Genomic DNA, 12,341 nt, shown 5'->3' on the forward strand with positions numbered 1-12,341 from the left:
TCCACGCACGGCGACCTCGTGATGGTCAGCAAAGGCGAGCCCGCCTTGGAAATTTTCTTCGGCACCTGACGTTGCGCGGCGACGCTTCCCACCCCTTTCCTTCCCTACCCTACCCTCCTGCACCACCAGCTCACCTCCGGATCACGGGACGTCTGGTGGGATCGGCACTTGGCCATCTCTGTGGGAGGGAGACCAGTCAATGGGCGCCAGCGATCGATCAATCATTTGGTGGTAGCGTTCTAGAAGCGGGGCAGTTAATCGGCGTGGAAAACTATTCCGCCGCTGCGCCGCCGTCCTACACACTTTGTGTCGACTTCTAGAAGATGAGAACAGGAGAGCTGCACAGAAACTGTAAGCATATCTCGGTACGTACTCGATTCCTTGTTCTCGGAATTGTTTGATCCGCCAGGACCGCCACGGTGAACATCGACCTGAACCTAAGGGCACAATCGCCTCGAGTCCAGCCAGGAAAGGTGCCCGGCCAATAAAAGAACTGGAGAAAGTGATCGATCGTGAATGCTAGTACGCATGTATTTGCCATGAAGCACGTGTGGTATGTGTGCGGTCCGTTCGATTTTCGCTTTCTGTTTGTCGACGACCGACCGTGTAGTATGCCCAGTCAAAGTGTCAGACAACCAAACATGGGGGCCCGCCGCGATCTTATCTTGGACTTTCCCGTTTGACTCGCTTTGGCCGGACCGACCAGGTGGGGCTGACGTGGGAGGCCCACTCACAGTGGGTGCAAATGTCCAATCTCTGCGGCGGTAGCTTGACAACGACTCGATTTGACACGTGCTGAGGACAATTTTACCAGTGAGTGAGCCAACTAGAAAATTGGCACGAGGAATTTGCAACGCTGATTGGACTGACAGCTACCTGCATGATCGTTTGAGTTTCAGACCATCCTTCGTTGTCGCAAGTGATCGACCACCACCTAGCTGCAGCGGAATAGTTTGACCACTCCGCTTTCAGACAGGCAGCGAGCCGCCACGCCCTCCTTTTCTTACAGTAGTATAGCTCAAAGAGCAAGAGCATATCGTACTCAAGATCACCAAAAAATCAACGATGTTTATCAAACAGTACACGGTACTTGAAAGTTGCCACAAGGCCACGTAGCTAAGTTTGGTCCGTAATTTAGCCGCCACATCGAATAAAATCATTCCCGGACATGTCCCTTTCAAACTAAGCTAAAATTTGACCCGTCCAAACTCCAAACCCGGGAAGGAAACAGCTCGCAACCGCCAGTACCACATGATGACACCAGCGGAGCCGAACTCTGAAGCTTCCAAGCAACCATCACCCACCGATTTCCCCCAAAACGACAGGATAATTAACAGGGATAACGCAAAAGGGCCCGGCGCCACCGTTCCCACTGCTACATAACAACGCGCCCGCGCCCGCTCCAGGGTTCACACGGCCCAGGATGGCAGGCCACCACCACCAGCGCACCCGCCGGGCAAACTGAACGCACGCGCGGTCGGCGGCGGCGGCGGCGGGAAACCCCGCGGAACCAGAGCCCCCCAAAAGCCACGCCGAGACCATGGCACCCGGGCGACGCGGCCACGCCTGCCTCCGCGCCCTGCCCCTGGCGCTCGCCTTGGCGTTGGCGTGCCTCCTCCCGCGCCACGCCGCGGCGCAGCAGGCCGACGAGGCGGCGCTGCTGCTCCGGATCAAGCGGGCGTGGGGCGACCCGGAGGCGCTCGCCTCGTGGGGCGCCGCGGTGGGGGCCTCGCACTGCAACTGGACCTACGTGGCCTGCGACGCGGCGGGGCGGGTCGCGTCGCTGGCGCTCCCCAACGTGACGCTGGCGGGCGCCGTGCTGCCCGACGACATCGGCGGGCTCGCGGGCCTCACGGTGCTCGACCTCTCCAACACCAGCGTCGGCGGCGGCTTCCCGGCGTCCCTCTACAACTGCGCCGCCATCGCGCGCGTCGACCTCTCCAACAACCGGCTCGCCGGGGAGCTCCCGGCCGACATCGGCCGGCTCGGGGGCAGCCTCACCTACCTCGCCCTGGACCACAACAACTTCACCGGCGCGATTCCGGCGGCGCTGTCCAAGCTCACGAACCTGACGTACCTCGCCCTCAACGGAAACGAGCTCACCGGCACGATCCCGCCGGAGCTCGGTGAGCTGGTTAACCTTGAGACGATCAAGCTCGAGAATAATCTCTTCGGTGCCGGCACGCTGCCGGAGTCGTTCAAGAACCTGAAGAAGCTGACGACCGTCTGGCTGGCGAACTGCAGCCTCGGCGGCGAGTTCCCGACTTACGTCACGCGGATGACGGAGATGGAGTGGTTCGACCTGTCCACAAACAGATTCACCGGCAACATCCCGCCCGGCATTTGGAACCTCCGGAAGCTGCAGTACTTGTATCTTTACACCAACCTCCTCTCCGGCGAGATCACCATCAACGGCCCGATTGGAGCAGCAAGTTTGATAGAGGTTGACCTGTCGATGAACCAGCTGATCGGAACCATCCCAGAAAGTTTCGGGAGCTTGCTGCAACTAAAGCTCTTGAACTTGCAACAGAACAATCTCACCGGCGGGATACCGCCGAGCATTGCCCGGCTGCCATCCTTGGTGTTCCTGTGGCTGTGGGACAACTACCTCAGCGGAGAGCTCCCGGCGGAGCTCGGGAAGGAGACGCCGCTGCTAAGAGACATCCAGATCGACAGCAACTACTTTGTCGGGCCGATACCGGAGGGGATTTGCAGCCACCAACAGTTGTGGGTGCTCACCGCCTCCGGTAACCGGCTGAACGGTTCGATCCCGACCGGTCTCGCCAGCTGCTCTGCTCTCATATTTCTCCAGCTCCAAGATAACGAGTTGTCCGGCGAGGTGCCGGCCGCTCTGTGGACGGTGCCGAAGCTTCTGACCTTGTCTCTGCAAAACAATGGGCAGCTGAGCGGAAGCCTGCCGGAGAAGCTGTATTGGAACACGACGAGCATATACATCGACAACAACCGATTCACCGGACGGATTCCGGCATTGGCCACTCGTCTCCTGAGGTTCCACGCCAGCAACAACTTGTTCTCCGGTGAAATACCGGCGGGGCTTGCCGCGCCCGATGGGATGCCACTGCTGCAGGAGCTGGACCTGTCGGCGAACCAGCTCTCTGGGCCAATCCCAGAGAGCATTGCGTCGCTCACTGGCGTCGCGCAGATGAACCTCAGCCATAACCAGCTCACCGGCGAGATTCCGGCAGGATTGAGCTCCATACCGGTGCTCAACGTGCTGGACCTTTCGTCGAACCAGCTTTCCGGTGCCATACCGCCGTCTCTGGGATCGCTGAGGTCTAGCCAGCTTAACTTGTCGTCCAACCAGCTCACCGGCGAGATCCCGGCGGCGCTGGCCAACCCCGCCAACGACCAAAGCTTTTTGCGCAACCCGGGGCTCTGCGCCGCCGCATCGTTGGTTGGGAACCTCAAGGGCGTGCGCTCGTGCGCGGCCCGGCCAACCGACCATGTCTCGCCGCGTCTCCGCGCGGGCCTCTTCGCCGCGGGCGTCGCGCTCATCGTCGTCATCGCGGCGCTTGCCGTCTTCGTCGTCCGCGACATCAGGAGGCGGAAGCGGCGGCTCGCGCAGGCCGAGGAGCCCTGGAAGCTCACCCCTTTCCATCCCCTGGACTTCGGCGAGACCTCCGTGGTGCGCGGGCTCGCCGACGAGAACCTCGTCGGCAAGGGCGGCTCGGGCCGCGTGTACCGCGTCACATACACCAGCCGGAGCAGCGGCGGCACGGGGGGCACCGTGGCCGTGAAGCGCATCTGGACCGGCGCGAAGCTGGACAGGAGCCTGGAGCGCGCGTTCGCGTCGGAGGTGGACGTCCTCGGCCACATCCGGCACAGCAACATCGTGAAGCTTCTATGCTGCCTCTCCCGCGCGGAAACCAAGCTCCTCGTCTACGAGTTCATGGACAACGGCAGCCTGGACAAGTGGCTGCACGGCCACAAATGGTTGGCCAGGGGCACGATGGCGAGGTCCCCGTCGGTCCGGCGGGCGCCGCTGGACTGGCCGACGAGGGTCAAGGTGGCCGTCGGCGCCGCGCGCGGGCTGTACTACATGCACCAGGAGTGCTCGCCGCCGATCGTGCACCGGGACGTCAAGTGCAGCAACATCCTGCTCGACTCGGAGCTCAACGCCAAGGTCGCCGACTTCGGCCTCGCAAGGATGCTGGTCGAGGCCGGCAGAGCTGATACGGTGACCGCCGTCGCCGGATCGTTCGGTTACATGGCTCCCGGTACGTGCCTCGTCGTGATCGTCTTGCTGATCCTAGATGCCAATTTCTAGCGGCACATCGACTTAATTTTTGTCACGTTCCTCTGTGCAGAGTGCGCGTACACGAGGAAGGTGAACGAGAAGGTCGACGTGTACAGCTTCGGGGTTGTCCTCTTGGAGCTGACCACCGGCAGGGAGGCCAACGACGGCGGCGAGCACGGCTCCCTGGCCGACTGGGCGTGGCGGCACCTGCAGGCCGGTAAAAGCATCGCCGACGCCGCGGACAAGAGCATCAGGGACGCCGGGTACGGTGACGACGTCGAGGCCGTCTTCAAGCTCGGGATTATATGTACCGGCCGCCAGCCGTCCACGCGGCCGACGATGAAGGACGTGCTGCAGATACTGCAGCGCTGCGAGCAGGCGCACCGGAAGACCGCCGACGAGAAGGTCGCCGACCACGACGCCGCCCCGCTACTACAGGTGCGAGGAGGCAGCCGCCGGAAACAGCTCTCCGATACCAAAGTGAGCGACGATGGCGGGAAGGGCGGTTTCGACTGCAACGTCTGAAGAAAAGCAGAATGGGTAAATCAATGTCTGTAGGAACCCTGACCTCCTACTGAGGTTAGGATCTAGGACGGTACGGTAGCAGCCAGCCTTGTGCAGTGCTAGGTGATCCAAGCAAGTAAAGGATGGTCGCAGCTCACTATACCACTTCTTTTGGTTGCGGCCGACTGGGCGGCCCCTAAGATTTCCGAGTCTTAGAAGAGCAGAGCAAGGATAGTCACAGTTCAGTAGCTAACCTCAGCACCACTTCCTGCAACAACACTGATGGACAGACAATGCAACAGTGGCAGTTCCATCTTATAGGTGTGTGTATATGTACTGTAACTGCAACCATATAATTTTTGAAGCCATGAAACTAAATTCAGTGATATATATTTGAGGAAGCATTGAAGAGAACACATGGTTAAATTCGTTCGTGTCCTCCTCTTTATTGCCAACACAAAAAAGGTTAAAATTTTTGATTGGTTTACAACACCATACAAGGGGAAAAAATGGGCAGAACATGAATGGCATTGTTCAACCTCCAATTCTATGCTCCTGCCGTCCAAACATTTATGCCATCAGAGAACCTCCAAACTCATCGGTTCTATACTAGCTATATCCCGCTGCAGAGAACTTGGGTGCATCCAGAATAGCCAAGAAAGGAAGCTGAAAATTTCCCCGAGGAGAGCCCGGAATATAAGGAATGTTTGAAGGGAAAAAGGAAAAAAATGAGAAACTACACTCAAAAGTTTGATCCATGCTTGATTTCAAGACTAGTCGACATCGGCATATTGGGAGTGTGAGGCTGCAAGAAGAGCTGCTCCAATGCCAGAGCCATCGTTGGCCAGCTTGGCAACCACGGAGGATGAGGCCTCTTCACCGAGCAAGTCTGTAAGAGTAGTTTCTACACAACTGCTGAACTTTTTGTAATGTTCATACAGCCCACCATCCAAAGCAATGACGGTCCTCGGCATTTTACTGCCATTGCTTGGTACTTTGTCCCGGCCTATCTTCTTCAGGATGCTATATATACCAGCAGCGGCTAAGCGTGCCCCACGCTCAGCAACAAGGTCGCAGATGTGTCGAGTAATATATCTTACTTCCAGGGAAGTATCCGCAACCTAAACATGAGATTAAAATATGTCATAAGTGATCAATAGTCACTAAATCTTTGTGATAACCAAATTGGCACAAACAAGTAATACCCCAACAATATCCTTCAGCTTAGCTCCCAGAATTTTGAGGTCATGTGAGGAGTCATGATGCATGGCTGACATATCTGGTGTCCTGTGATACCACAATTAATGTATTCATAAAAATCGTTCTATAAAAACATAATATTCAGAAGTCTAACTTACTAAACATAATATAGAACAGGAGAAATGTCAAGACTATATTAGTATTGGCATGGGGACTTCAACTTCATCATGTCGCAAATAAACTATACAGCACATACCATTTATCTATCAAATTAGGAGTTCCAAGGTGTTTGTTTTTTGTCCCACACAAATAAATTATTAGCCTTCAAATACAATATAAAAATATCAATGAAGCAACACACAACTTCTCATGCCATCCAGCTAGTTAGTCAATATTTACAGTGTATCAGAGACTAATTTTAGAACTGCAACCACTTGAAACGAAACAGAGAGTTGACCAAAAATATTCTGAGATGTCACCTTCTTTGGATTACTTATTGATGTGACATGTAACTTTATAAGACACGCAACTTCCCTGTCTATTCATGTACGACTTTATTGCCACAAACTAAAAACTATCATGGGAAAAGACATCAAACTCTTGATGTCAGATGTGCTAACATTCAATGTAGATGATCATGGAAGTCGAGGAAACTTCTAACCAGCTGGGTAGCCAATGAAAGAAGAAGAAGAAACGACTTTGCCATACCAGCAAACAGGCATGAACAGCTCGGTGACAATAGATCAAGAAAGCATACCTCAGTACAAATGGCTGCTCCAGCTTAGATGGAACAACATCCCCAAATAGAGAAGCATCATGTGCCAACTTCAGTAAAATTCTTCGCACAATCTCTCCTAGATACATGCCAGAAATCATTTTTTCGTATATCTGTAGGAAGGCGTACACAAGTTATCCACATATACTCATGCAGTTCACCTAAAGAAAAAAAAAATTAAACAACCACGGTGACAATACCTGTTCTCCAGGGTTCAAACTTTCAAAGTCCATGGCTTTATCGTATTCTGAAAGAGGAAGCTTGTCGGATTTGAAGCTCCCCCATTCCGTATTAATTACCTAAAGCACCCAGAATGATTTCAAGGTTACACATTTCTCATGTGGACTGAATTCTACAACAGCGAAAATATAGTGCTAACTGCGTAAGACCATACAATGGTTCCATAACTTTGTTATTCCCATTAATAACTAATAAGGAGTTCGAGCACTAACCATGTTCCCAGATTTAGGCAGTAAACCAGTCCATTTAGGAATTGCATTTGCGTGCTCCACATATGCTGCATTTGTACCAGTGCCCAATATTACAGCTGCAACTACATCGTTATCCATATATCTCCCACCGGCCAATGTGCCAACTGTATCATTAACCTACAAAATATCAATACTCAGTCTAAATATTGGAGATATTTAACCATTTTGCATTATGTCAACATAAAAAAAAATCTGAAATAGACTTACTTGAGGCATTTACCATATGAAGAAACTGACAGTGTTTTCAATACTGTGCAAATTTGAATAAAACTGATAGTTACTTACCAACGCCGTAACTTTCATATCTAGCCCCTGCCTCTCCATGGCCTTGCTCAACTCAGATACAACATCTGCACCAACCTGATTCCGGGGAAATCAATTACCCGAATAAGAAAAATTGTTTTTTATTATAGAACACTTGACAACCAACATAGACATCATTCAACAGACAGACATGGTATTCTAATAGAGTCTAAGAAATGTGCTTCCAACGAAGATAACCTGAATTACTTTGAGATAAACAATTTGTTTGATCATAATCTTTAATATGGAAAACAAAAGAGCCGAGCAGGTAACTTTGTTTAAGGGTAAGTAATTCTACATGAATCACATTAACACAAAGACAACAATCAAAATTCAAACTGACATAACTGCTACAAAATTGTAGTGTAACTGAGAGCTTGTCCCTGAAGAAACGAGGAAATGCCAGAATCTCCACACTTTATATCAAACCAAATTCTATACTAGAAAAAAAAATGTAGGAAAAACTACATGTCATGTCTTTGTGGAAGGCCAATACATGGTAATGACTTGAAGCACTATAACCTGATAGTATACACAAAGATACATGTGTAGCCTTTAAATTGGGTCTGACAGGGAATATTTGACAGAAACTCATGTACTATCAAGAAATTTCGCTTCAATCCCAGCTTCCTGAACTACAGAAAGGAGTTCAATTGATGGGGTTATGTTAAAGTATTTTACCGTGCCGTTGACAGAAAATCCTTTTGTCCACTTGATGAGTGTTCCTGACGATATTGATATTTGGTTCACTGGGAAGGAAAAGGTGAAACCAAGTTCTCTCTGCCTACCCTCTGGGAGATGGAAATCTTCACCTTCAGTATCAACAAATTTGGCCAATGCAGCAGCAATAAAATCGAATAGTTCCTGTATCAACAATTCAAGATACATAAGGGGAACAGCATTGAAAACACGTACAACTTGAGAAAATAAAAGCAGAACATCGATACTCACCATGGAAGACCCGACCATCAGATGTGGTGGAATGGAAACCTCCTCATACTGTTGTTTGACAACACGTTTCTCCCTTCCTCCTAGCTGGACTCGCAGCACACGGAAGTTTGTGCCTCCAAGATCCAGTGCATAATACAGCCCATGTTCATCCCTGCAGAAGCAAGACCCAGATGATTAATGGATGAAGTGCAGCACAAGTGTTGGGGTTAATATTCTTCACTCATGAGTGGATTGCCTAAAACAAACTGTGGTGAAAGAATCATTACATTTAATAACCCTCATTTTACTGAACATCATTGTGACAATTTAACTACAGAATACAGATATTGCTTCTTAAGAGCACCATGATTCTACCAATTTAATGCACCAGATAAGTTCAGTTAGTGGATATAAAAATTGGTCAAACTGCTAAAAGAAATAACAAGGCAGACGGCCACATATTCACATTTCTACAGAATAATTACAGTCGGAGTGGGAGTAAATGTAATAAAAATATGTGCCATAAATTAACAGTTAAGCGTCAACGCCGAGAATTGCATTGCAAACACCATCCAGAGCTCGTCAGAATGCCTGCAAAATCGGTGCCATTCTCATGGATTTCTGTAACAGCAGGGCTATAGCTAGCTCGCTGCACGCGATCTACGATGTAACAGACATCGAAAGCTCATGCAACAACGATAATACCCATTTTAGCCCATGAGTCATGGAGAACCAAAGGAAGATAAGGTAGGAGTGGAGTACTCCCAATGCCGCTTAATCACGACAGGCGCAACCTCCCCATAAAAATCACAACAAATTCGTAGATCTCCACCCAACTTATCAAAAATCAGTCCATTCTAAGCAAAACAATAGAAAATCCCATACTTACGCGATCAGGAACGCACGTGCAGATCACGTCCGTATGCGACCTTTCCCCGAGAAGCCGGGCATCTCTCGGATCACAAAGCTCACAGCCCAGATCACAGCCCAAAGGGAATGAAAGGAGAAGCGAGATCAGATCGGAAGCGTAGCCTTTACCCGGTGGGGAGGTTGTCGACGTAGCTGATGAGCATCTTAAGCTGCGAGTGGATGTCCCCGCGCAGGCCGCGCTCCATCTCAGACACCATGGCGTCCGCGATGCTCCGCAGCAGCGCGGTGGGCGTGGAGAGGCTGCGCTCCACCTCCTCGATCACGGCGGCCGCCCGCCTCTTCCTATCCGCCTCTGCGGACCCCTGCAGCTCGGCCTCCCGCCGGCGCCGCCTGCGCGCCACCACGACCGCCACCCCGACGGCCGCGCACACCACCACCGCCGTGCCCACCGCCGCGGCCTTCCCCATCACTGCCGATCCCGGTCCCTACCTCGCGCCCGCGCCCTCACAGCGACCGATCCGAGCGCCGCAGTAGCTCCGCGTTCCGGATCCGAGGGCCAAACACCAGTGGATCACCTTTCCCGTCCTGCCCCGGCCGCGTAGGAGAAGAGGAGGACGGGGAGCCACTGGCACGGGCGTTTTAACCGGTAGCCAACCACCCCTCGGCATTCCGCATTTCACGGGTCCACCCTCGGGTTCGGACGGCTGGGATGCCTCCGTGGTCGGGCTGGACGGGCCGGATCGGAGCGTGGGGTAAACGGATCTGGGGGGCCTGGCTGGTAATATAGCTTCCGGGACGAGAGGATATGTGCTAATTACCGTATGGGTACGAGATTAGTTTGAGGATGGAAACAGATAAGCGTTTGTTCCCGCAAGAAATGTCTCACCAAACAAATCGGGTGAACTGTCGTGCTAGCCAGTGGGAACTGACGTGTGGTCCCAGTGAGCAGAGGCCCACGCTCCAGCGAGAGAAGTGGAGGTTGCGTTTGGCCGCGGATCCCAAATCGGAACGTAATTAGATAGGGATACGGGCATTGAAAGCGGGGAGCTCATCCCACGTGGACTGCCGGGCCCGGGCCCAGCGGAGATTCCTGACCTGACCTGAGGACGGGATGTCTCGCGGGCCTCTCGGAGATTCGTGCAGGACGGAGCCATCCGAGCGGCAGTTGCAGGGTCAACCGCCAGCAACTGTCCGCGGAGGTGGAACAGCTCCTCTTTCACCTCTCGAACGATCGCTCACGGGGAAACGGGAAGCCTAGTATCGTCCACCACCGACACCACACCGTGCAGCTCTCTGAGGTTGACATATACGGTGACTTTTTTTCAGATTCCCTATCCATGTGTTTGATTATGGGTCGAAGTGGGTTGGGATAGATTCGATCCACTTCGAATTTGGTTGCAATTTTATATAGGTTGGGATAAATTCAGATGAGAATTATATGGTTGCGGGTTGGGATGATCCCATCAAAACGGAAGGGACCATTCTAACCCACTTCGTCCCCGTCTTCTTCCGTCAACGCAAGCGAGCGGGCAGTACGGGCGGGCGGCGCGAGCAGGGGCACGGGGAGCAGTTGCTGGCCGCGAGTGGGCGGGGCGAGCAGGGGCGCGGGGGGAGCAGCGGGCGGGGCGAGGTCCGTGGCGGCGCTGTGCGATGCGCTGCGAGCCTCAGAAGTGGATTTTGCCGCACGCTCCCTAGCACGGACAGAACATGTGCACGTCTCGTCGACTTGGTGGCTTGCCGCTCACCACGGCCATATCCAGCCGGCGCAGTACTATCCCCTTGCAATAATGCATCGTCATGCGGCTGCCAGCGGGGACGGCGTGGAGTGAGGAGAGGAGGCCGAGATGCATGAGCGCGACGAGTGTGCAGCTCAGCCAGCATAGGCCGGGGCAGTCCGGGGGCACGTGGCAGGCGGCGGAGCCTTGGCGCGCAGGCCGGCGGCGCATGGCGGGCAAGGACAGATGCGTTTCCTGAAGAAGGAAGAGCGGAGGAAGAAGACGAGAATGACTACATGAGATATTGATATGCGGGTTCCACATGCTTATGGTGAGATATTGACATGCGGGTTCCACGTACTAACGGTGTGAAAACGGTCATCTCAACCTGGATTCATGTTCCTTGAACCAAATAAAAAATTAGGTTGGATCCAATCTCTCTACCAAACACTAGTAGGTTGAACCTAACTAAAAAATAGGGATGGACATGACGCATCTCCAAACTAAATACATACTAATTTATTATACTATACATACTCTCTCCAGTTCAAAATGTAGGTCATTTTAGTATTTCTAGATTCATATATTTTGCTACGTGTCTAAATATATATATATTATATCTAAATATATAGCAAATACTATAAATCTAGAAAAGTTTTTTCTACAAATTTTTCTTAGCGGATAAGTGCAGGAGTAGAGACATGACAACGCATCGATAGGGAATTAGAAATAAAAAAGAAGAAAAGATTGACACGGAATGAATAGAGAAGAAAAAATGAAACAAAAAGGAAGAATTGTATCTTGCATAATTTGAAAGTGGCTTGGACATAGCATTTTGTTGATTGGAAAAATCGATTTGGCCTACATTTTATTCAATAGATTGAAAAATTGCTGCATGTTCTATACCAATATATACTCTTATATATCCAATGGTTTACTTTTCCCTCATCATACATGCAGGTTAGACACCCCGTATATTTCAATCTAATTTTAAACAGATTACTTATTTCTCTTTCTAATAAAAAAATATTTTTTAATAGATTTTGGTAATAGGATATGCTCCAGCAGATTACCAATTCCATCGTTAATATAAAAAAAAATTGATGGTCGCCAAAACACACCTCCCTCTTGCTCAAATGTAGGGAGATTATTTTCAGCATCCTATCTTCCTATTTGTTGAGTAATCTGCTATGGCACTCACTATCAAAAATATAAAAAATGTTATTAGTAATGGAGAGAGAAAATATACAGGATACGAGAGATAAGTAATCTGTTGGAGATGCTCTAAGCATTTA

The 12,341-nt window shown here is 51.3% G+C and overlaps 2 protein-coding genes across 2 annotated transcripts; one reads left to right on the top strand and one right to left on the bottom strand.

Moving 5' to 3' along the window:
- The first annotated feature begins 1,346 nt into the window (after positions 1 to 1,346).
- Positions 1,347 to 5,160, top strand: LOC112884126 (receptor-like protein kinase HSL1). The gene is made up of 2 exons (XM_025949466.1): positions 1,347 to 4,238; positions 4,329 to 5,160. Exons 1-2 carry the CDS (start codon positions 1,541 to 1,543, stop codon positions 4,781 to 4,783), a joined length of 3,153 nt encoding a protein of 1,050 aa, XP_025805251.1. The 5' UTR covers positions 1,347 to 1,540; the 3' UTR covers positions 4,784 to 5,160.
- A 20-nt stretch (positions 5,161 to 5,180) lies between these two features.
- On the bottom strand, positions 5,181 to 9,798 carry LOC112884127 (hexokinase-5). The gene is made up of 9 exons (XM_025949467.1): positions 9,500 to 9,798; positions 8,483 to 8,633; positions 8,213 to 8,395; positions 7,514 to 7,588; positions 7,190 to 7,345; positions 6,938 to 7,036; positions 6,720 to 6,850; positions 5,968 to 6,049; positions 5,181 to 5,883 (listed from the first exon to the last, which is right to left on the bottom strand). Exons 1-9 carry the CDS (start codon positions 9,796 to 9,798, stop codon positions 5,536 to 5,538), a joined length of 1,524 nt encoding a protein of 507 aa, XP_025805252.1. The 3' UTR covers positions 5,181 to 5,535.
- Between the last annotated feature and the right edge of the window lie 2,543 nt (positions 9,799 to 12,341).

This window comes from Panicum hallii, chromosome 3 (assembly GCF_002211085.1).
Source record: "Panicum hallii strain FIL2 chromosome 3, PHallii_v3.1, whole genome shotgun sequence".
NCBI classification, from domain to species: domain Eukaryota; kingdom Viridiplantae; phylum Streptophyta; class Magnoliopsida; order Poales; family Poaceae; genus Panicum; species Panicum hallii.

Bases quoted from the DNA above. Each gene is read 5' to 3' on its own strand.
- LOC112884127 (XM_025949467.1), bottom strand. From the start codon at position 9,798: ATGGGGAAGGCCGCGGCGGTGGGCACGGCGGTGGTGGTGTGCGCGGCC. The intron at 7,346-7,513 runs GTAAGTAACTAT...GATATTTTGTAG, and splicing joins ATATGAAAGTTACGGCGTTG to GTTAATGATACAGTTGGCAC. The intron at 6,050-6,719 runs GTATGCTTTCTT...GTGGTATCACAG, and splicing joins GAGCAGCCATTTGTACTGAG to GACACCAGATATGTCAGCCA.
- LOC112884126 (XM_025949466.1), top strand. From the start codon at position 1,541: ATGGCACCCGGGCGACGCGGCCACGCCTGCCTCCGCGCCCTGCCCCTG. The intron at 4,239-4,328 runs GTACGTGCCTCG...TCCTCTGTGCAG, and splicing joins GTTCGGTTACATGGCTCCCG to AGTGCGCGTACACGAGGAAG.